General features: G+C 43.5%; 1 protein-coding gene across 1 annotated transcript in view; it reads right to left on the bottom strand.

The window, feature by feature from the left end:
• The window catches only part of GREB1 (growth regulating estrogen receptor binding 1), an 83,020-nt gene that overhangs the window by 25,545 nt on the left and 32,186 nt on the right, over positions 1-25,289 (bottom strand). The window contains exons 5-18 of the mRNA XM_063125837.1: positions 24,182-24,364; positions 22,951-23,094; positions 21,157-21,270; positions 16,927-17,049; positions 15,220-15,369; positions 14,919-15,104; positions 13,858-14,208; positions 12,686-12,814; positions 11,870-11,995; positions 8,590-8,787; positions 8,326-8,506; positions 7,153-7,345; positions 5,367-5,503; positions 2,976-3,315 (exon numbers count right to left, since the gene is read on the bottom strand). Coding sequence (XP_062981907.1) covers positions 2,976-3,315; positions 5,367-5,503; positions 7,153-7,345; positions 8,326-8,506; positions 8,590-8,787; positions 11,870-11,995; positions 12,686-12,814; positions 13,858-14,208; positions 14,919-15,104; positions 15,220-15,369; positions 16,927-17,049; positions 21,157-21,270; positions 22,951-23,094; positions 24,182-24,364 — 2,555 coding nt within the window. The remainder of the gene's footprint in view (positions 1-2,975; positions 3,316-5,366; positions 5,504-7,152; positions 7,346-8,325; positions 8,507-8,589; positions 8,788-11,869; positions 11,996-12,685; positions 12,815-13,857; positions 14,209-14,918; positions 15,105-15,219; positions 15,370-16,926; positions 17,050-21,156; positions 21,271-22,950; positions 23,095-24,181; positions 24,365-25,289) is intronic.

Here is a 25,289-nt window from a genome sequence, read left to right as displayed (position 1 = left end):
CTAGTCTCTGGTTTAAATCACAACTCATCCGAGAGCATTGATTATCATCTTTAAAGCCCTACATGGTTTGGGTCCAGGTTACCTGCGGGATAGCCTTCTCCCGTACAATCCGCCCCGCACACTCAGGTCCTCTGGGAAGAATGTACTCCAGTCAACGAAAACAAGGCTGACAACTATTACCCAGAGGACCTTTTCTTCTGCTGCTCCCAGTTGGTGGAATGGCTTGCCGGGAGAGATTCGTCAACTTAATAGTCTTCCAGAATTTAAGAAAGCCATAAAGACTGATCTCATCCGGCAGGCCTACCCAGTTGAATTTTAAGATGCCTTTTTTAATGGTGTGCTGCTTTTAATGATGCACTGGTTTTAAACGTTTGAATTAGTTGTATGTGTTTTATGGTGTTTTTATTTGTGTTGTACCATGCCTCGATCCAGAGGGAGAGGCGGGTAACAAATTATTATTATTATTATTATTATTATTATTATTATTATTTGGAGTGGACTTGGGCAAGCTACTGTTATTCAGGCCCTGCTTCCATTTTATAATATGATTAAAAGAACGGAGCCGAAGGATGGAGTGATCCAATATTGGAACCTTTGATCTTTACTAAGCCCTGCTGGGCTCTTGCTGGGTGGGCGGAAGTAATGACAGAGGTGGGTTTTTTCTTATATTTTTCTCTTTGCATTCCTTCTCCACCAATTTTAGGAGAAAATCCATCTCCCCCTCAATATCAGGGTAGTAGGTGGGGGCTGGGAGGGCTGTGGACCCTTTGAATCTACAGCCTCCCCCTCCCTGGGCACCACATCTTCCCCATGAGGTTGGAATCCCAACTTTATATATATTTATTTATTAAACTTATATACCGCTCCCATAGCCAGGGCTCTCTGGGCGGTTTACAGAAATTCTAAAATTGAGGTAAAAACAAGTATACAAAATTTAAAACTCTAAAACACAGAAGGAGCCACTGCAGAAATGTCTGTGAGGGCTGGGAGAGGCCAGGAGAGGGGCTCTGAAACGGGGGCGGGGTGGGGGGGGACTCCTCCAAAGTTAGAGCTTCGTCTATAATCTTGGAGTGCTTTTTCCAGTCAATCCTATAGCCCCAGGGATTCATCCCGAGGGCTACAGAATTGCTCTCTGAGAGCAGAAAAATAGTACTGGCTTACCTTACACGATTGCTGAGCCAGTGCAGTGTCATGATTAAAATGTTAGACTAGGGAAACCTGGGTTCAAATTTGCACTCTGCCATAATGTTCGTGAGTGACCACGCCCACTCACCCACTTGTACCTTACAGGGTTGTGAAGATAAGATAAAATAGAGAGGGGGAACCCTGTGTGCCACCCTGAGTTCCTTGGAGGACAGATGGAATAAAAATGTAATAAACAAAAATGGCAGAGATAATGTACATGGATCACTTTAAAAAATGCTAAGTGTTATTTATGAGTAATCTTTAGGTCTATCAAGCATTAATTAAAATGCTTGTTTGATCTGCTTTTTAACTGACTGATCGATGAATAAACTATATTTGTATAGGTTTGAAAACTACCAAAACTTATATACAGCTGTTTTAAAAAAGATTGGAAATGTTAAACTTATAATTTATTATAAGTTTAACACTTATAATAAACTTACAATTTATTAAACAAAAAGTCCCCTCTAGAAGGAAAAAGCATCTTTAATAATAAGACACCAGAACCAAGACATCCTGAAAAATAAAAGAAGGGTGCCTTTCACTCTCAACCCCACTGGCCCCATTCAGAAGACATCTTAAACCCTGGCTTTAACCATGGTGGTTAAGCTAGAAAGCCGGGCTGTATTCACAAGACACTTTAAACCATGGCTTTAACTATGGCAGCTAAGGCAAAAAGCTTTATTCACCATAGTTAAAGCCATGGTTTAAGGTGTCTTCTGAAGACAGCCTTAGGGCTCATCTACACCAAGCAGGATATTCCACTATGAAAGTGGTATGAAAGCGGTATATAAAAGGCAGGAGCCACACTATTGCTTTATAGTGATATTAACTGTCGGGGCCCATGACACATACCATATACCTCTTTCATATCCTGCTTGGTGTAGATGTGTCAATGGGCCCCAACAGTTGTCAATGCACTTCAGGACCACTATAAAGTGGTAGTGTAAATCCTGCAGTGTACTTCAATATTGCTATAAAGCAGTAGTGTGGCTCCTGCCTTTTATGTTCCACTTTCATACCACTGCCATTGTGGAATATCCTAATTGGTGTAGATGAACCCCAAGTCACTGGCAGTAAGAGCTTTAAGCTAAAATATGCAAGTAGTTTTTGCATTTTTGGCCCTGCCCCCTTTGCCTCTGGCCCCACCCACTCCAGGAATGTGGGCCCCGAGAGCTTCTCTGAAATTAAATTCAGCCCTTTGGCTGACAGAGGCTCCCTGCCCCTGAACTAGATAGATCTCTCCCCACACCCAGTTTGTGTCTATACAATACCGCTTTGCCTCCCCATTTCCTCCCAAACCCCGCAGCATCACTGCTGCGAAGTGGCAGCAAGTTACATGGCTGGAGGCCGTTTTCAGGCTGTGGGGGAAAGGGCGGCACAGATGTTCCTAAAACCTTTGCCCCATTCAGAACACAGAGCAGAAGCATGCTGTGACTTTGAGGATACATTGCTGCTTGCTGAGTGCCTGGGATGCTTCAGAGCAATTTAAAAAGTTGTGGTAAAATGACACCGCAAAAAAAGCGCAGTTTCGGGGAGAAAAGCCAGATGTGGCTGCGAGTTCACGGCTGTGTCATTTAAACAACGCAGCGCCACTGCGCAGCCATGACGGGGTATGCAGGGGATATAGACAAACCCCCAGACTACATATTTACCCATCCCAGTTGATCACTTAATGAATGGAATTAATGAAGTTGTGGCCAAGGTTTAAACCCAAATATCGGCATTCTAGCCAATCACAATTGCTAATCGGCAGAGCCACACCATCTGGGCAGCTCTGGTCCCATTACCTTGAGCTGCTCCACAAAGTGCTTCCCTATGGTGATTCCAGAGTTGGGATTCCCCAGGATGATTTCAAAATGGTCTTCGAGGGCTAGCCGTTCCCTCACATGGTTGAGGCGTTCATAGGCCACCGCTGCCAACGGTATGCACGGAATCCTCAAGACTACCATCAGCCCATGTCCGCTTGGGCACTGCCGTGAGGAATTGATGAGGTTCTGAGCGATTTCTAGAGTTTCAACTGTCGTGTAATTCTTCATCTGGGACAAGCCGCACACCGCCATCATGGCTGCCGAGTAGTGCTGGACGAGAACAAAGGTCCTAATCACCGCGCTATGCAGCCTGGGAAACCTGGAGGGAAACCGAAAGCCAGGAAGGATTTGCAAGAATACTTCGTTTGGAAAAGATTATGAAACCCTTCGGTAATAAAGTGATGTGCACATGATATTAGGGCTGGGCGGAACATTTTGGCCCTGCCAAATTCCAACGTTTTCAGGGGGGTGGGGTATTCTATCAAAGATCAGGAAGGGATGGCAGAAGTTCCAGTAGAGGGTGGACTGGTGGACCTTCAGGAAATAATACAGCTATGAGATGGTCTGAGGATTTTCCCTTCACTGAGCTCCCCTCCCATTTCTTTTTTAAAATTACACTGGCTCCAAGTAACAGCACATGTGACTCCTGTCATGTTTTAAAATGTTCCTGGAAATGATACTATACTGATACACAGCATCATTTTCAGGAGCACAGTATGAAAAAAAAAAGATAGCTGCTCATTCTAGGCTCATTTTAAAGCAGGCAGTAGAAGCCCTGCTTCCTAGCTGCTTGGAATGACTCCCATCTTTAAAGAAATGCTTTTATAAAAAGGAGGAGGAGGAGGAGGAGAAGACGAAGATAGAAATCTTTGGACCACTTTGTAACGGCATCCCTCCCCCCCCCCACACACTGCAAAGTTTAATGATGTTCTCCCACCCACCCAATGGATGTCACTGAATTTTCTCCCCTACATTACAAAGAAAGGTCTGACAATGGTGGGTGGAGGAGACACCTTTGCACAGCCCTACATGATGAAACCATCATTTCATCTACAAGCAAACTCGGGTGGTTTAATGCTTATTAGTTTGGAAGTTAAATGGATTCGCCCAAAGATAAGATAGTGGCTTCTACATTCTTGGAAGATGTCCCAGGAACACAGAAGTACATAAATTCGTGCTGACTTTAGAGAAGGGAGATATAACAACATCCCTGGAGAACAATGTTTCTGCGGTAGCCATGTGGTTGAGGATGCCATACACTATGGCCCTGTTCAGAAGACACCTTAAACCACGGCTTTAAACACGGTGGTTAAGCCAGAAAGCTGGGTTGTGTTCAGAAGACACCTTAAACCATGGCTTTAACCATGGTGGTTACGCCAGAAAGCCTTATTCACCTTGGTTAAAGCCATGGTTTAAGGTATCTTCTGAACACGGCCTGGTTTTCTGGCTTAACCACCGTGGTTAAAGCTGTGGTTTAAGGTGTCTTCTGAACGGGGCCTATGTGTTACATTGTACGTTATATAAAAACCCCAGAAATAAATACTTAATGAGATGTCTAGTACTGGTAACTAACTTTAATGATATGGACAAAATTATGTATTTGCTGTCAGGGACATCCAAGTTCGTTATGTTAAACACAGCTAGATTTGCGGTAAAAGTAGCCCAACTCAGAATAGCCCAAGAGGCTAATTGTTTTGTCTAAGATATGTGGTCTCTGCAAGTATATATTCTAGTAAGGCATTAAGTATTTGTATATAATATACTGAATTTTAACTTTGTCATAGCAATGTTGTTGTTAATATAATATATTGCATTGAATGGTGTTTGTTGTTGCTTTCTCTGGCTATAACCGGCACTTGGTTGCCTAATAAATATAACGACGATGTAAGTTTGTGAATTAAAAGAAGATGGCATTCCCTCCTCCCCCCCACATGCACACACAATCTTCCCATGCTTCCACAACCTCTCTGACACACAAAAACCAGACAAACCAGACATGCTGACTCAAAGAATATTGCCCCCCAGTGAATGCTCTTCTGCCAATGGAGACTTCCCTCCTGGGGGGGGGGGGGCGAGATTCTTTGGAACCACATCTGGGAAGGAAAGTGTTAAACTTCCTCCCGGCACATTGCAATCCTGACCAAGGGCATTGCCTCCCGCTTCACGCCTGATATAGAGACAGAGAAATAGATAACAGATAGATTTTGATGTGAGTCCAAGTGAGATGCTTCACATCATGTCTACTTTATCAATCAAGTCTATGGCTGAGAGCATAACTGACAATAGAACCCAAATCTCCAGTTTCATGGAATGCTGCATTATCTACCAAACTATATTGCCCTTTTAATTTTAATAAGGCATAGACTGTACCTCTTCCCCAAAGCCATAACCATGGCTTCAAAAGAACTGTCATAACGAAGTAATGGAAGGCTATGTCCAGACAGAGTGGATTCAATGAACTCAGACAATCCATAGTACTTCTTATTTTCATGGTATAAGTCCGTACCCTAGAAAAAAATGACACTATTAAAGGAGTTGGCTATGATAATTAAGAGTTCACCATTCTAGTCATTAAATTATCACAAAAGTGTGTGTGTGTGAGAGAGAGAGAGACAGAGAGAGACAGAGATGTACATACACACACAAGACAGTGACATTTTTCTGCCTCATAATAGTAGAACCCGGGTTCACTCCATGAAGCTGATTGGTAGGAGATTCAGGACAGATAAGAAGAAGTACGTCTTCACACTGTGCAGAGTTAAACTCTGGAATTCAGTACCACAAGACGTGAGTGATGGCCACCAGTTTGGATGGATTGAAAAGGGGGTGGATAAATCCCTGGAGGAGGCTATCAATGGCTACTAGCACTGATGGCTATGTGCTACCTCCAGTATCAGATGCAGGTAAGCCTATATATACCAGTTGCTGTGGAACATGGGTGGGAGGGCTCTATTGCACTCATATCCCGCTTGTAGGATTCCGTTGGGCATCTGGTTAACCAGTGTGGGAACAGAACGCTGGACTGAATGGACCCTTGGTCTGATGCAGTTCTTCTTATGTTCTTACTTCTTCTCTTGGCCAAAACACCCATTTAGGGATGGCTTGACCACATAAGCAGATTAGGCAACTGCTCGTGGCAGGACAATTCACAGGGCATCAGCCATGCCAGACACAGTGTGAGCATCAGCTTTCTTCTATTGCTTCTAGCGCGTGACCAGTGCCCTCACTTATTGAGAGTGCACCCCGGGATCTTATCTGGCATTGCAGGGTAATAGAGTACTGTCTTAGGCAGTGGTGTAGTGGTACATTTTGAAGTTCAGGTGCTCCTCACAATAGCCCCCAAAGCCAAGGAAGGTCCAAAAATGCAGGCAGCTGTGTTGATTTGTATCACAAACCAGTTCTAGCAGTTTTCATATCTGCCAGGAGCAAAGCCAATGGCTCTTAATTGCCCATTCAAGACCAATCCTCCCCCACCAAATAATCTGCATTATAACAGGGAACAATGGCCCCATTCACATGTAGCAAATTGTGCGTTAATTAAGAAATAGTTAAACTATGAGTTGTTTAAACCACAGTTAAAACCCATAGTGTCTGGATTCACATGTCATGAAGCAACCTTTAATTGGGCCGATCAGAGGCTGATTATGCAAAGCAGAAGCGGCATGTGCTAGGCACATGCCATGGCAAATGGCGAGTTAATTAATCAACCCATGGTTTGCCAACATTATGTGTGAATTGGGTCCACAGAATGATAATTGCAGCTAAGATCAGAGGGAATGGGGTTCCATTGGAGTTGTCAGCATTCCTGCTAATAAAAAAGTGCAGGTGCTGATTCCCACTGCTCTTTACAACACTATTCTCAGGTCTAATGTGGAACACTACATTCTCTTATTGTCAACAAAATGTTGGATGTAATCATAACTCCCCAGTTCTCAAAAACTCTGCAGTTCCAATAGGTTCTACTTGGTAGGAAGAACAGTAAAGATGAGTGAGTCAAGGTAAGAAGAAGAGATATAAAAGGATTCGGGTTAGAGAAAGATGAGAGAAGTCTCTGAAGACTGGAAATCAGAAAATATGGCTGAAAGCCCCATTGTTTTACCAATTTTGTCACAACCTGGAAGAACATGGTCATTAGAGCCATGCTGTATCTTCTTACATTGTTGTATAACGAAGGCCAGTGGATTTCATTATAAGGGCTGATGCGGGTGTGTTGCGTCTGCAGTGCATAGGGGAAAGAAGTCACGTGAAGGGTCACAATATTTGGAGCCTCTTTCACCTCTCTACAGTTCAGCAGTCTGTCCACGAGCCCCGTGGCTGGATCTGACTGAGGATAAAGGCTGTGAACTGCACTGTAAAAAAAAAAAAAAGTTGAACGTGCAGCCAAGCGTTAGCATTCTGAATATCGACACAGGGTAAAATGCACACCCACCGATTTTTAAACCTTCGTACACTCGCAAGGACCACTAATCGAGCTGTGGGATGTATTTGACAATGATGCTAATTTAATACAGAATTGTATTACAAATTATTGTTTGCTAGTGAATGGACCCGGCTTCACACAGGTTGGAATAGCCCATTCCATTTCTGTGATGGGGAGGGCTGTTCCATAGCAGGAGGCAGGTGTATAACTCTGTCCCTCTTTCCCTCAGCCAACTAATTTCTCCTGGCTTCTCCTGGTTAGGGAAGCCAGCTCCTAGTAGCTGAAGATATTACTGCAGGCTTAAACCACATGGACGCATTTATTATTATTATTATTATTATTAGTAGTAGTAGTAGTAGTAGTAGTAGTATTTATTGCATTTGTGTACTGCCCCATAGCCGAAGCTCTCTTGGCAGTTCACATAAGATTAATTACATTAATTACAATTAATTAATTAATGCATTTTTAAAACAAAATAAAATCAAGGCCCCCTTAGTATGCATACTACATTTTAGGTGTCAAAGGCAGGAGCCACACTACTGCTTTATAGCAGCATTGAAGTGCATTGAGAACCGTTGGGGCCCATGAAACACGCTATTTACCGCTTTCATGGTGCTATATCCTGCTTGGTGTAGTTTAGGCCTAGGTTTCACGGTTTTGGTGCTATGGTGCTGAAAGGCATCTTGACAGACAGACAAACATCCATTATTATTATTATTATTATTATTATTGATAGTACAGGAGTATAACTAAGTCACAATGGTGTAATACGACAGGCAGTGAAAAAAGAAATTTTAGAAGTGTGAGGCCTGAACAGTTTTTAAATGACTGTATAATCCCGTACAATTGCTATTGCACAACCAAGCCCCAATCTTAACATCAGACCCTGTCGAGTAAAACAATACTTACCTCACAAGATCCCAGTGAGCGTGGTCATGGATCAGTACAAAGAGCGTATGGGGATTCTGCCTAGAGTTTTGCAGAAAGGCTTTAAACTTCGCCTGGGCCTCAGCGTCGAGCTTTACCACGTATTGTTCTACCCTCTGCTTTGTCAGGTGCTCCTTCTCCAGGCCAAGCTCTAACAAAACACCTAAAGGAAGAGAATCAGGGTCAGCCAGCCAAAGCTCAAGCGGCGCTACTTGCAATTTGATACACACTCGCGGCCATCAGCACCTGAATGCCAGAGATGGAGCAACGTTTGCTGATACGTCACTTCTGAAGGAGGGACGCATATCAGAAAATCCACTTTCTCAAAGGAACCCAGGTCAAGATTTTGGGTGCTGGAGTCTGCAATGGAGCAAACGTGAGAGAGCAGTTTCTGGGCCACTGCCAGCTGGAAGGGGCGGATCTGATGCCGTTCCAGGTTATAACCTAAAGGGGGGAAGTAAAAATATGGTGAGAGAGATGGTGGGACATTAAGGGAGCTCAGTGGCAAAGCACTTGCTTGGCATGCAGACGGTCCCAGGTTTGATCCCTGTCATCTCCAGGTAGGGCTAGGGAGGAGCCCTGCCTGAAACCCAGAGAGCCATCGCTGCCAGTCAGTGTTAGCGGCACTGGGCTATTGGCTCAAAGCCAGATTCCTATTCCTAAGCTTATTTAAATATTTACATATTTACATATTTTGCTCATTTTGTTATTTATAGCATGGATATTATGGACAGCCATGTCAGCATCTGGAACAACACTGGCATGGCGGCACACCCTTAGAGCTTTATCACACCAGCGTTATACTGTCCAATCACTGCGAATTGCGTGCAAAGGACTCTGAAGTTTTCCAGCTTATAATCTGCTTTTATTGTGGAAGTACTCTGAAGTTTTCCAGTTTATAATCTGCTTTGACTGTGAAGCACTCCCATGCTTTAATTGTGCTATAAAGCCAAAAGACCCGACCTATTTTGCTACTAGTTTTGGAGTGAATCATTTGTTGTTTTCCATGTGGCCACTGGGGGCGCAGGAGCAGAATTTGATACTCTTAAGCTTTAAATTAAACAAATGCTTACATCTGCGTAAGTTAAGACATCAAAATTGGTACAGTAATAGATATTAAGGAGAGCTTTAAGCATACCAAATTTGAATTGGATTGGGTCATCCATTGATTTTTTATGATTTTTTTACACTTCCCCCCTTAAACCCTTTTCCTGGTATGCAAAGGATCTTAGGAGCGCGGCCGCCCGGGTGTGTGATTTAGCTAGCAACAACAACAACAATGACAGCTTAGCGCTGTAGGGGATAATTCGAGGGAAACAGGTACGTGGGATGAAGCTATTAATCTGCATCGCTTAGGGAACATAGTGATCTGATTACATGGGTTCACCTGTAGGGGGAATCGTGCCTAAGGGACCTTGCATCAGAGTAGGGAGCTGGTCCTGATGAGGGCAGCTACAGGTATCAAACAGCTCAGCTGTAGCATATGTTCAAGAGGGGAAAAGACTGGATCCTCTATCCTCGATGCATTTTGAAATCTCCTTTTTTCTTTAAGGGATGTAAGTTTTACAATGAAACCAAGGGCACATCTATATGGCCGCTTTACAGCGATGTAACAGCGCAGATTCCCGCAATCGGTAATGTGATGCAGCCGCCCATTCACCGCAGCAGCGGCTTTTACCCGCAAAAATGCGCTTATTTGCATTCGCTATTTACCATGACTTTTAGATTGACGTTCGACTTTGCATCGCATTATGCTTATGTGTCCGTGGGGGAGCTAACTCGCATTTTGACATGTGGGCGTAGCTTTGATCTGATGGGCCAATTTCCCGCCCTCCCACCTATCGGCTGCCTTGTTCCTTCCCGCCGTTTTCACTTTGAATTTGACAGCAAAGATGGCGAACGGGCAGTGAGCGAGCCTTCTTACACACACTCGTGCTTCATTTGCCCCCCTCCCACATGAGTTGCTTACACATCTGTTTTTTTAAAAAATGCCCAAACTCTCCCCATACCCTTGAGGAGAATGAAAGCAGTAAGTGGGCAGGAAGAAGGGGCGATTGCTCGCTCCTGGAGGGGAAACGGCTTCTCTCTCTTCTCCCCTCAACCTTCTTGGCTCACTTAATGAACCCACTTGACTGGCTGACACCGCGGTAGCAGCCACTTCTCATTCCTAAGCACATAAACATGCCCTCGCAAGTCTCGCCGCAGACCTACGAACTCCGCTCCGCGCCTTTCCCTTTCCCCCCTTTTTGTTTGTTTCCATTCTCCTTTCAACCAATAAAAATATGCGGATCTCTGCATATAGAATTTATTGTTTTACTCGTCCCTCCTCCATGGCGGATGTGCGAATGTGCGCAGCATCAAGTACAATCACTGTTGCCTCTGTACTGTGACGCTCGTTTACTAATTCGAATCAGCTAAAAATCGGCTTAAAATTTAATGAGAAGCAATCCAGGTGTTGTATAGATGAGGGCCAAGGCACGTTATCTGTTCACCCACTCACTAATGTTACAAAGCAGAACGAAACACAGCTGCAATTAATCAGTTCATACAGTTATATTAAATCAAGCAAATCTACTGAAATAATTCATAAAGGTTCAGATCAGCAGTGTGCCAGAGGGGGAAGAGGAATGGCCCAATTAGACAAATAGCCTGTTTTTCACAGTGTCCTACCAGATGCCCCTTGAAAGCCCACGAGCAGCACATGCAAGCGATAGCCCACTACCAGGTCCCCATTCAGCTATGAAGCTCAACGGACAACCTTGAACAAGTCATTGTCTCTCAATCTCATGGGGTCCTTGTGAATCTAAAGTTCCATTCCAAACTCCTTGGGAGAAAGGGTGGAAGGGGTACAAATGTGAAAAGGCAAACATGCTCATATGACCCACCTCTTTGGGTTGGAAGGCACATTTGGAATTGGGGTTTGGGTATGTCATAGGTGCTCTCATAAAATGGCTGCCTTCAGGGGGCATGGCCAGGCACAAAAGACTAAATGCACAGAAGGCAACTGGCAACACTAAAAAAAAAAACCTAACTTGTCCTAAGTACAAGGCATGGATGAGGTCTGAGCTCCAAAACACAGAACCACACTTTTGAACCCAAATAAAGATGGCACTCGAGGGCAACCCTTAGCTTTGCAGCATGCCTGCTCCCCAGATAATAACAATTATTGTTAAATTAAAGTCAGGAGATGTCCATGGGAACATGGTGCCCATGTGCACCCAGGGCAGGTGCTACCATTAGGCCAACTAGGCAGCCGCCTAGGGCGGAGACCTCAGAGGGGCGCAGTACTACCCTTTAAGGTCACAGTTTTATACAAATCAGTAGTTTTAAGAAAAAACATAATAAGTTCAGGTTTTGTGCTTTTCATTTTTTCTATGAAACATGTGTTCTTAAAAATCAAAGTTGGCAATTTTTGTGTGTGGGTGTGTGTGCAAGTAGCTCACCTTGCCTAGGGTGCAAAATAGTCTGGCACCTGCCCTGTGTGACCATGTTAGAGAGTCCAGTGTTATGCATACACCTCACTTACTTGTACACACAGCTGTTCCAGTTACATCCAGCGCTGCTGTTTTATTCACTGAGGTGGAAAGAGATGATGAAATGTGGGCTCGATTTTCTTGATAAAATTTGTCCAACAAAACATCAATGTCGCCATCTAGCAAAAGGAAAGTTGAAATGGCCATCATTCTTTAAATTAAACCATTAAGTCACACTCTGAGTAGCTCCCAGCCTTAACCAAGCCATGAAACCTGTGAAATTACCATTTAATACAATAAAAGGATTATAGCTCTTCTTCCTTACACAGGAGAGAAAATAACCAAAGACAGCAGACTGGCGGCTGGCATGAAATCCTGCAAGTGCAAAATGGAACCAGGGCAAATACTAATGAGGCCGTTGGCTAGCTTCTTGGCAGCTGAATGCCCTGAAATAGTTTCCTGTCTTCAAGACAACGGTCTGTACAACTGCCAGCCACTATAGAAAGACTGGATTTTAAAATCTTATACACATACACACCTATAGTTAAAAACTGTCCATCAGCTTCTTGAAACCCACTTTGCTCCCATCAGTGGTAGTGTTAGCATACAGTTCTGCTCCACTTTCTTTTTAAGTGGGAGGGGCAGGGCACTTGGATGGGTGTCAAGAAAGGAATCTGGGTGCTTATTGGTGCCTGTGGGCACAAAATTGCCTACCTCTGGCTTAAGTCATTGACAAGGATAAGGCGACCCAGGAAATGTTGCTAGAGGTCAAGCCTTACAAATGATCAGACTCTCTAACTACAGCCTAGATTCTTAGAACATGCAAGTCTTTCAAAAGGCTGCCTCTGCATAGTGATCCCACAATATACCTGGGCAGAGAGAACTGAAGAAGGCCCCCAGAGCCTCTGCTTTCCCAGTGACTAGTTCATAACTAACTTCTTTCTGGTATTCCACTGGAGTGAACATGCTTTCAGATAGTATCCTTGCTTGGTATTTCCCTAAGAGATACAAAAAAGAGGGGAAGGGGCTGTTATGTGCAATTCAATTCAAATGCAGTTATGATACAAACACATCTTACCACCGATATGTTTTTTTTTTTTTACCAAAACCTTGGGCATGCCATGAAAAAGTAATCTTGTTGAAATTAAGTAGATTTGGATCTGGCCAGAGTCTTGATGGGAGACTGCCTGGCAACTTTACACAAGCTGGCAAGTTCCACTAAAAATATCTACTAAAAATCAGTCCTTTTTCTCATGAACATTTTGATCATATAGGCCCCAACGATTTCATCAACATGATTCAAAGCAGAGTAAGGAAAAGAATGGCCAAACATAAACTTTGGAATAGCAATTTAATTTTGGAATATTACTAGGTTTTTTTGGGGGGGGGGGAATTCATAGGATCCTGCCACCATTATGCCAGTCCACTGAACACACATTCGCTGTATATGCTTAGTAATGTGAGAACAGGGCCATGGGAGTTCTGACAATGTAGGGAGTTAATCACAGCCAGGAGGGCAGAAGCTCTTTCAGCCTAAGGGCCAAACTACATTTTGGAGAAGCTCTCAGGGTCTGCATTCCAGTGGTGGGCGGGGTCAAAGATACCAGCCTATTCTAGCGTAAAGCTCTTACTGCCAGTCACTAAGCCTTAGGAGAGGCACTTCAAGCTTGTAGAATGGGGAAAGAACTGCACAAAGACTGGGATACCACCAAACAATTGGTGGTTGATGGAAAGGGTGGGACCTGGGAATGGAGGTGAACCCCTGGTGGGCTGGATTTGGCCCCTGAGCTGGGGGTTCTGCACCCCTGCAGTGAAGATAGAATGTTTTAAGTGAGTACATCTGATTCCTGAAGCAAACTTTCAATAGATGTGCCCTCATAAACTAACAGGTATATGAAGTTCTGCTTTGTGTGTGTCAACAGGTAAAGTACTTTGCTCATTAAATTGCTAACAAACTGGGCCCAGATGTGGGGGGGGGAAGCCACAAGCTGCTCACTAACACAAATGCTAGAATGTTCCATGTGTCTCCGCAGTAGCTCACCTGTGACAGCAATGCAAGAGTCAATGGTTCTGTTTCTACAAGTGCAAATGATCACCACATAGTTGGTCTTTACTAGCTTTCCCTCAATGAGCATCTTGAACATTTCGGAGAGCCCCTCAGCTAGAGAATAGTTGCATTCAATGATGTGAACGCTGTCATTGCATGAGCTGGCTGCCAGCCCCGCTAACCAGGGAAGTTGAGCTGACGTCACTGGTGCAATTGGGCCAGGAACCAGCGGAAAAGCTTGTGGAATGGCCGGTTGATACTGCCGGATTTCAGAAAGATGCGACTCCCGCCACGAACGCATGAAGATCTGTTCCAAGTCCTCCATCAAAGGCACCTGGTCCGAAGCTACAAAAACACGAATGTGGCGTTAAAAGCAGGGAAATTCGAGGAGTGAATCTGCTTACAAAATTATTCCACTCTATTCTGAGCCTGAGAGCCAAATGAAGCTCATTTCGAAAAGCCGATTGCTTTGATTTTACACATGGTGTGCCGTAGACCCGTCTTCCCCAACCTAGTGCCTTTCTAGACATTTTGAACCACAACTCCCATCAGCCGCAGCCAGCATGACCAATGGCCGTGGATGATGGGAGTTGTATTTCAAAACATCTGGAGGGCACTATATTGGGGAGGGCTGTCCTTGAGTTTCCTGAAGTTATACCTTATATAGCTGAATGGCTGTGGTGCTTTTGGGGTCAGACAAGGCAGGAGCGAATAAACTGTGCAAAGTAACAAAACCATCCACGAATCCAGAGCCCTCCATGTCTCTTATTGGTTTAATTATTTGGAGTAGAATATTACGTTGGGTGAAACTGGTAGAATAGGGGCTCATGGGAGTTGGAGTTCAAAGGCTGAATTGCATTTATGCTCATTCCAGCTTCTGTATGTAAAGCTAAACTGTGGTTTAACATTACATGCGAACAGGGCCAATGTGTGAACTAAAAGTATTTTGATGTCCACTTGGAAAGCCTCTTTTTACACGATCATTTGCAGATTTGCTAGTTCATATCAAAAACCCTTTCAAATGTGACATTACAGGCTGTTGGAGGAGAACTCACCAAGTTGAACAAGGTAATAGACTGTAAGTAAGAGCTGCATTTCCTCTGAAATTGGTTGTATTGTAGAGGCTCCGTATTGCTCATAAGCCCTAGACAGAGACTGTGCATTTTTGTAACATGTATACAAAAGAGGGCTCACTATGACATCATTAAGGTTGCCACAAAGATAGGGGAAGTTTCCGTGCCCTGTGAAACAAAGCACAACATATTGGTTGCCAGGCTTCAATGCAAGTGGATACTTTGCAAGGTAAACAAAAAGTAGACCACCTTAGTTTTAAAGTGTTTATACATTATGCGTTACCTTTAAATATGACCGGCTTGGCTTTATATATTTTAAGCAAGTTATCAGGAATGGTAACGGGCTCTCCAGAGGCCACTACCGGAGAAGACGCTGGTCCTACCAAGGCAGCATGAGGTAAGCAGGACAGCCCTCCTCCTCCTCCTCCTCCATCTATGAATCAATTCAGAGAGCTTAATAAAGAGTTGCAATAAAGATATTTGTTTAACATACTAACTCAGAAGACAGGGGGAAGAAAACATGCCTGTCTACTTCTGCTTTCAAACCCTGTGTGATCACAAGGGCCAAAGACACAGCCCAATATACACTGATGGTTCCTGTCAGTGGTGTTTTTCCTAATCCAACAATTTCTCCCTGTTCCAGCATGAGTCTATGAAAGGAGGCAGAAAGCAGAGAAGACCAAGTTACTGTCTTTTGACTACTTTTCATTTCAACTGTCCAAGAGCCACATTGGTGCTCCCTGAGAATCGCATTGGGCATGTGACATCATGCCAAATGTCCCTTGCCCACGTTTTCGGGAAGAAAGGTGATAAATGCGTTGTAAGAAATAAATCGTAAGAAAATGCTGTATTACCTCGGAGACAGTTTGATCATTACTTCTAATATCATGTATTTATTACATTTATATTCTGCCATTTTTCCTCCAAGGAACCCAAGGCGGCGTACATAATCCTCCACCTCTCCATTTTATCCTCACAACAACAACCCTCTGAGATAGGTTGGGCTGAGAGTCTGTGACTGGCCCAAAGTCACCCAGTGGGTTTCCATGGCTGAGTGGGGACTAGAACCCAGACCTCCCGACTCCCAGTCCAACACCTTAGCCACTATGCCACACTGGCTCCAAGTAATATTATCTAAAAACATTTGAAAATTTGCTTAGCTTGAAGAAGTAAGAGACACAAGATGAACCTTTAAAGCCAAGTGTAGCCAAAGACCGTGAAACAGATACAATAAACATGAACTCAAAAGCCTCCACGTAGATACCTTTCTTCCAGAGATGTTAAATTTCTTTCAGTCCGAAGGATGGATTTCATCTCGGGGAAGTTCTAGGGGGTGTATGCACAATCCAGTGGTGGGTGGGGCTAATGGCCCAAGGGGCGGGGCCAAAGATACCAGCCTATTGAAGCTGAAAATTCTTCCTGCCAGTCATTCAGCCTTGGAAGAGGCATTTCAGCCTTTTAGAGTTGGGGGGTGGGATGGGGAATCTAAGCCAAAGGTGAGAAACTACCAATCAATGGCCAGAGGAAAGGTTGTAAACAGCCCACAGTGCTTCAGCAATTGGGCGGTACAGAAATGGAATAAATAAAATGGAATAAATAAAATAAGGTGGCCTGGCCATCTGGGAACCTCGAAGAGCTGAACTGGGACTCTTTGGGGGAATCCGCACGTCGTTCCCAGGGTGCTTCTAAGCGACCCCAGTGCGGCCCCAAAGCGATAATGTAACTTACCTGGAGAAGAGCCGAGGAAGAGACGTCCTTGCCGCCGCCACCCAACTCCCTCCTCGGCTCTTCTCCAGGTAAGTTACATTATCGCTTTGGGGCCGCACTGGGGTCGCTTAGAAGCGCCCTGGGAATGATGTGCAGATTCCCCCCTGGGCTTACATATATTTCTAGTCCAGTGATACAGATCCCTTTAGTCTGCCAACTTACAAGCAAACATATGGCCAGAGTCCACCTATTAAAAGCCCTTAAATAAAGAAGCCTCACTTACCATTTTTATTTCTATTTGCAATTTGTGGGTTGGGCTGCAAATTCCAAGCATCGTTGGACAATGGAGACTCTGGGGACCATCCTTTGTGCCGTTTTTTAGGAGGCCCTGGGTTTGTTAAAGTGCCTAGATATCACAAAAGAATCCAGAAACTGTTATTTTAAAAGGCTCCCTTTTTTCCCTTTTGTAAAACAACAACAACATGCTTCGATATTTCAATGATTAAAACAACCACAGCCACCTTTTCTGCTGTCTTTCCATAGGCACAAGATGGAGTACAAAAACTGAGCAATACAAAAACTAATACAAAATCTATATCCACTCAATAAGCAATTTTGAAAATGTTTAAAACACATTGCAACACTAGCAAAAAAAAAAAGTGGAGAGAGGAGCTTCAGAAATAAAACACATTACTTTAAAGGTGTAAAGCAGCTATGTCTATTTTTAATCTTGAGTAAACGAAGGGCCCCCAATCCAGTTCTTAAAAGTACCTCTTATGCTAGGGTCTCAATCAGGGGCTCTATGACTTCCCTGGAGTAAAAAATGAAGAAAAGACTACTGTGGGTTTTTTTGTTGGTGGTGGTGCAAATGACATAGTGTATTGAGTATCCCTACACCAGGCTTCCCCAACCTGGTGCCCTCCAGATGTGTCAGATTTCATCTTCACTCATCATGGCTGTGCTGGTCAGGGATGGTGGCAGCTGTAGTCCAACACATCTTGGTGGCAGGGAGTGGCGGTGCTGGTGGTGGGGAATGGGGGAGTGCTGCCCTAGATATTACAGTGAAGAAAAAGACATGTGGTGGTGTTTGGAAAAAACGCACCGCACATCAAATGCTGTGCACCTGATAGCAAGCAATCCGGGGCGGATGGGCATATCCCGTGCTGTCACTGCGCTAGCATAAAACAGCACCAGCATGACATCGTTAGTGCTTGCTGACTGCCACTTTTTCCCTTTGCCCAGCAAGCGCTAGTGATGTTGTGCAAATGTTGGTTTATGCTAGCTCAACATCACTAGCACTAGCGCTGTGACAGCATTGGATACTACCCATGATCTGCCTTACCTTTTGGACAAGGGCCAGTGGTTATGCCGTGAACCCCTTTTCATTGCAATAGTCTCATCTTTGATGCTTATTTAACTAGGATATAGAATCATAGAATCATAGAATAGCAGAGTTGGAAGGGGCCTACAAGGCCATCGAGTCCAACCCCCTGCTCAATGCAGGAATCCACCCTAAAGCATCCCTGACAGATGCTTGTCCAGCTGCCTCTTGAAGGCCTCTAGTGTGGGAGAGACCACAACCTCTCTAGGTAACTGATTCCATTGTCCTACTGCTCTAACAGTCAGGAAGTTTTTCCTGATGTCCAGCTGGAACCTGGCTTCCTTTAACTTGAGCCCGTTATTCCGTGTCCTGCACTCTGGGAGGATTGATAAGAGATACTGGCCCTCCTCTGTGTGACAACCTTTTAAGTATTTGAAGAGTGCTATCATGTCTCCCCTCAATCTTCTCTTCTTCAGGCTAAACATGTCCAGTTCTTTCAGTCTCTCTTCATAGGGCTTTGTTTCCAGACCCCTGATCATCCTGGTTGCCCTCCTCTGAACACGCTCCAGCTTGTCTGCGTCCTTCTTGAATTGTGGAGCCCAGAACTGGACGCAATACTCTAGATGAGGCCTAACCAGGGCCGAATAGAGAGGAACCAGTATGTTTTGCTGCCCAGTCCTCCACTTAACTCATAGCCTCCTGAGACTGCATTTTTGTCAATAAAATATGTGACATCATGTATACTGAGCTCACCTGTCCACACTGCCTATAGGTATCTATTATGTTTTGACCAGGGCAAGGTTTAGAGTAGGGAAATGGTGAAACATCCCTTCCTCCCCACACACCACTTCCCCAATCTTCAGAGTCGATGTGTGGAGTTGCAAATTATTTAAAACAGAAAATAAAACCACCTGATTACAAATATTCTGTGACTGGTGTGGCCCTTCAAGTGCAAAGGTTTGCAGTCTTACAGGAAGTATCTTATATAAGAATATGGTAGTGTACGGGTTATTATTAGACATCCACCAGACCGAGTTTGCTCGTTTTTGTTTTAAACTGAAGCTTGAGCAGTGTAAATGTGCAGAAAATTTGTTGGGGGGAAATACAAAGCTCGAGCTTTAATAGCAATTAATTTCCTCTCTGCCAAACAGGTATGGCAGCCCCTCCTCCAGTGGGATGATGGACAGCCCTGCTTGACCAATCAGTGTGGGAAGAAGGCAGGCCCTGGCCCAGCTGCACAGTTATGTTGCCTCTGCCAGTCAGAAAGGCAACCAACTAGAAGTGCAATAGAAGGGGTGGGGGCATGCTGCATGGAAATTTTGGAGGGGGAATTCATTATACATGAGAACATTTGCATTATTCATGAGCCCTTTTGTGGTGAGGGGACTGAGGGGCAATAAAGCACGAAAGGGGCAGGACGTGCCCATGGCTTTACACTAGTTACACTAGTTACACTAGTTTACATGGGCTTTACACTAGTTAGCAAGTTTCCCTTTCACTGATATATGTTATAGTTCTACCACATGATGGCAGCATACAGCTGCTTGTGCTACATTTGAGCCATTCATTCACTTGTCTTCTAGCAAATCCACAGGGAGAAGCCCCAGTGTTAATAAATCACTAGTACTGAAAGTCCGTACCACCGTCTTGGGCTGACCTAAGTAAAAAAATAATAATAATAACAACCCACAAATTCCCATAAATCCTATAGCAATCGAAAAAGGGCAGAAATTGATTTCCAAATACGCAAGAGGCTTGGTTCTGCCCATGAAGCAGAGACAGCACTGGCTGAGCAGACCCAGATGGCTGCCCAGAGACCCCACACTCCCTCCTCAGCGTCAGGATTACCTGAAGCCACCCTGGGAGAGGGAAAGCGCAAGGCTGAGGAGGGAGGCTGAGCCATTGTGCCAACCCAGTGCCATGAAGACAGCTCCCTGGTCACTAGGCCTCTAGTGACAAAGCTGGACCACACATCCCCAGGCAGAGGAACCAGCTACGAAGAGCCATCTCTGAATTGGATTTCAGTTTATTGGCTTTCATTTAGTCCATTACTGATCTGAGAACCAATCCAGCCTTTTTACTGACTGGGCTGAGTCAGATGTAAAGAAGAAATACAGCTTGGTGTTATCAGTGAGCATACTGATGACACTTCGCTGCAGATCCCCAAATGACCTCACATGACGGCTTCATAAATATATTAAAAAGTATGGGAGATAAGAGGAAACCCTCTGGGACTCCATCACACAAATAAAAAGGGGTCAAGCAGGAGTTTTCAATCAGCACCTTCTAGAATCTATCTTCCAGGTAGCCACCACTCCCAAGTACCCATCTCACAGAGCCTAACCTTGTATATATTGCACCACTTGGATCCAAGGCCAAGTGTAGTTGAAACATATATGTGCAACAGATAATTCTATCAGTAACGCCATTGGCACATGCTATACAGGAGTGTATCTGCTATTTCCGTAACATGCAAAGTGACCCTAAGCCAGATATTCTTGACATATCAGTAGTAGAGACAGGTTCTTTTAAGTGGTGGCTCCATACATTTGGAATTCCTTCTCCAAAGAAGTCCACTTGCCCCCCTCTTAGGGATGTCGGAGAAATCGGCAATGGAATCAATGAGTTCAGATTTATATGAATCCAACCAGTAGATTCCACAGTAGACTGGCTCTCCCCAAGCTGCACGGATTCTGCGGACTTGCAGATACACCCCCCTTTTTTTTTTACTTTCCAGAATTTTATGCCAAGCCCAAAATACGCATTTTCTCCATTGGCTAAAGTTTGAAAATGTGCATTTTGGGGAGAATTTGCATAAATTTGGGAATTTGTGCAAATTAGGAAAAATCAGATTCTGCCAATGAACAGATAGCAGACGAAAAGGCACCTGACAATCCGCAAAACCCAGACAGAACAGATTTTATAAAATCTGTACATCCCTCGGACCCTCTCTTGTGATCTTTTAAATGGTTCCTAAATATTTCTTTATTCTGCTAAATCTGTATTAATCTTACTGCTGGTCTCCTATATATGTTTTGAAACTAATATAGTTTTTATTATGCTTTTTCAATAGTTTTGTTTTAAACATTTTTATTGTAAGCTGCCTTGCAAAGAGTCAAGGGCTAGGAATATAAGAAAGAAAGAAAGAAAGAAAGAAAGAAAGAAAGAAAGAAAGAAAGAAAGAAAGAATACCTAATACAGATGGTCTTGTCATGGAAGATAAATTGCTTTTCACTGAGTTTTGCTGGGGAGAGTCTTTGCCATTGTAAACTGGGTAGCATGCAGTTGACGGGAGGTGATCAGGAGCTGCATCAATAAGAAGGAGAGAAAATAGGAAATAGAGTTATTTTGTAGATGCAGTTGTACAATTTAAAGTCTGCCTTCAGTAGGCCATGGTGCATTTCAACTGAATGTACTAGAACTATTCCTACTAAAAAATACATTATAAAGACCCCAATACTATTGTCAAAGCTACATATCTTTTCTTGAGGGCTGCATTGCCCAGTACATTGCCCAGTCCAAAAGCAAAGGGAAGTACACTGTTCCATAAGTACATACCTAATGGTGTTTGAATTCATAACATAAGGAAGAGGAGGGCAATCTCCCGCCTACGGGCCTAAGTCAACCCAGGGAGGCTGCCCATCCAGCCAACCACCTTCCAGGATTCTTCCAGGAAGTGGGGCTTGGAGGCCAATTATAGGTCAGAGAATACAGCAAGGGATGCGAGTGGGCAGAAAAACTGCTGCATGGATGAAGCCACCCAACTGAACCAGCAGCTGCATACCGCCCTTTGCCCCTGCCATAATTAAAACAGCAGTCAGAACCCAAACTACCAGGTACTCCTGCATCATCTTGTGCCATGTACCATGTATATTTTAGGATCTGCCTACATAGTGAGATGCTTTCTCAGGGGCTACATCTGTATCACATATGTTCATTGCCATGACACAGGCTCTGAACACCAGGCCTGGCTGCGGCTACTCCCTGCTCAAGCCAAGCACCACCGCTTGATATGCCTGAGGCGAGGGACAAACACCGCCTTCCTCCAAACTATGTGGAGAAAGGGGTTAAATGGAGAAGGATTTCAATAATAAATTAAAGTGCTGTGAATTATATGTGCGGAGGGGAATTATTGACAGAGTGGGTGTTAAATGAATAAACATCAGATGATAAATGCCAAACAGACACGTGGGATTTTTGTGGTAGTTAAAACAAAATAATTGAAATTTATTTTAAAAGTTCACAAGCTTTGTTTCAAAATAAAACATTTTAAAACCTTTTTGAAACCTTTCATCCAATCCTTTCACCCATTCACATACGCGCTTTCCTTTCTCTCAAACAATCATTCTTGAGCTTTCTTTATTATCAGTATTGTTTAATATACATCAACTATGTGCACACCACACTCCAAAGACACTACTCTCTACACTGAACCTCAAATTCTCCAGTACTCTAAACCCCAAGAGCTAACACACAGAGAGCACTAAAGACTCTAAGAGTACCTAAAAAGGCACTCACAATTCCTTCAGTCATTCCCTTATATCTCACTCCTCCCCCTCCCAAGACATTCTAACTTCACCCACTCAGGCCAACATTCTAAACCCACCACAGACTTACAAACTGCAGACATACATTTGGGAACTGGCTTGTGGGGTGTAACGCCACATTCATCTTCAGGCCTTAGTAGTCCTGTGTATGAATGGCAAGCGGTTGCAATCCACAATGCAAATCCAGAGGACACAGATTTAGCACTGGGGTCACGTTGTTTTTATTTTCCAGAAAAATATAGCTGCTTCTAGCTGTAAGAGCTAAAGCAGAAACCCAGGAATCACCTATGCTCTTTGCACCGTAAGTCTCTGGCTTTATTTTGGAGTAGCAGTCTTCTAAATAAATCACGAGTTGCCCATATCTGTCCAGGCTGCTTTTACATGCACAGAAAGAAAAACGCGGACTGTGACATCTAAGAGATGACGACTTCACATTTACCCATCTGATGCATCCCAGTTTGAACCGCTGGATGTACTGCTGGGACCATCTCGTTCATGGGAGTGACTGTGGAGCTTGTATTCTCTGGAGGCTGGAACAATGTGTTGGAGCAAGTGCTGGAGGTGGATTGCCGGCTTCTGAACTCTAAAAAAGCAAGATGCTCTTTGACCATATGAACGGTTCACTTTATGCCTGCACATGTTTTCTGTCACACTTGAACTTTTACATTTCCAGCACAGGCAGGTTCATATATATTATATGGCTTCAAACAAGAAAACCATTATTCATAACAGATAAATGATTTTTACATCCATCTGTCTGCATGCTTTTATTTATTTTTAAGTATCCCAAGCTTTCTCCAAAGAGTTCAGAGCAACCTTTTAGCCTCATAGTATCTGGTGAGGTTGGTCAGACTGAAGTATTAATATATATATTATATTATATTTAGATATAACAGAAAAAAAGAACAGTCCCCTACCAAGTGGGGCATAATAGACTGAAGAATGTTCGCTAGGGTTTGCACAAGACTAGCCTATAAGGTCAATCCACACTTATGGTGGTAAATGCGTTAACCACATATAAACCATTGTTTGCAGTTGTATGCTCTATCGCCTGTAAAGGAAAAATGTACATTTGTAAATATGCAGCAGACGTGTGGGAGTGCCATAGACAACCAACGTTTCTTTATGTGTGTGTACAATGGGTAAAATCCAATGTAAGTTCAACTTAGAGTAGACACACTGAAATGAATATAACATAAGTCTTATTCATTTCAATGGGTCTACTCCAAGTAGGACTTATGATGGATTTTACTTTGTGTGTCCACATGGATTATGCCACATGCATCTCCATTTTGCACTACAACCCAGTGGTACTCAGTAACATCTGGGTTGTTGAGGGAGAAACAACACAGAGTTGTAACCCATGATTTGCTGTTTATTTATTTATTTATTTATTTATTACACTTATATACCGCTCCCGTAGCCAGGGCTCTCTGGGCGGTTTACAGAAATTCTAAAATTAAGAAAAAAACAAGTATACAATTTTTAAAATTCTAAAACACAGAGCATACACACATAAAGCATTAAAAACTGTTAAAAAACTAAACATGTGGGTGATTAAGATGTGCCGCCATATGCCTGGGCAAAGAGGAAAGTCTCTGGTATATCTCTGGTAAATAAACCCTCCAGAGAAGTTCCAGAACTCTAATGGGACAGTTTCATTATCTCACCTGCCCCCTTCCAGCAAATTGCAGATCCTTTGGTCAGGGTTCCCTGTGCATTCCTGACCAGATAATACTTTAAGTGTTTCTGCTTCTTGGGCTGGGTGGTCAACTTAAGATTGATGTGATTGGAAAACTCAGTAAAGTAGCAGAAGCCTTTCTTGCCACAGCCAACGCAATTGCCAGAGAAACCTGATGAAATAAACAATGCACAAAGATGGAGAGAGATAAGTTGAAAAGCACAGATAATGTTCTTCGGGTTCTTTAGAGTGGCTGAAAATAATGTATGCCATGTGAACATTTTTCCTCTCATACACATTTTACTTAGGTGTCAGCTTTTTCTTCATAAATGTCTACATTAATAACAACCCCATCTCTATAATTTGTGGCTTAATGACATCTTGGAGAGAGATGGAAATTCCATTTCTCTTTGTTAAGACTGCCAGACAGCCAGATCAATAGAGTGATGGATACTGAAAATGACAAAATGGTATCAAAGAATGAACGCAACCTTGGTTACTGGTTTTAGATTTTAGCAGAGGTGACCAGAATAATTCAAGGCCTATCCACTAGGATTAGGTTTTGGGCACACCAATAGATGCTTCTTTTCATAAACTTCCAGTGATGTGCCAAAACCTGAATCGGCCCATGATGGTAGATGTGCACAGGCCAGGTCACAACATGCTGAAGTGGTTTGAAGCAGTGTAGGCAAGGCTTCTCCCACAGGTACCACACTGAAGTGTTTGTGTGAACACGACATAGAAGTACATAGATATCCCCAGCTGTTGGGAGTAATTTACACTTGCTATAGAAACAATTGCCATAACCTGCTACACTGGAAAGAGTCTTTCTATTGGGAACATTTAGGATTTAGGGTTCAAATCAAATTCATTTGAAATTAGAAAATAATTGCATCACGTCCAATATCAGCAATCCCACTTTAGTTAAGCCTCTGAACAATTTGGGCCTTATGGCTAACTCTGCTATGCCATAATTTCTTGGTGGTTCCCCACAGGCAAGAAAATTGGCTTCTTCAGCTGTAATTAGTTATATTCTAAGTGCCAAACCTACCATCCGCCAACTAAAACTTGAATGTGTGGGTGCCTTTAAATTATTT

This window comes from Elgaria multicarinata, chromosome 4, assembly GCF_023053635.1.
Source record: "Elgaria multicarinata webbii isolate HBS135686 ecotype San Diego chromosome 4, rElgMul1.1.pri, whole genome shotgun sequence".
In the NCBI taxonomy this organism is placed as follows: Eukaryota; Metazoa; Chordata; class Lepidosauria; order Squamata; family Anguidae; genus Elgaria; species Elgaria multicarinata.
Note: the sequence above shows the minus strand (reverse complement) of the source record. Positions and strands in the feature narration are given on the sequence as shown.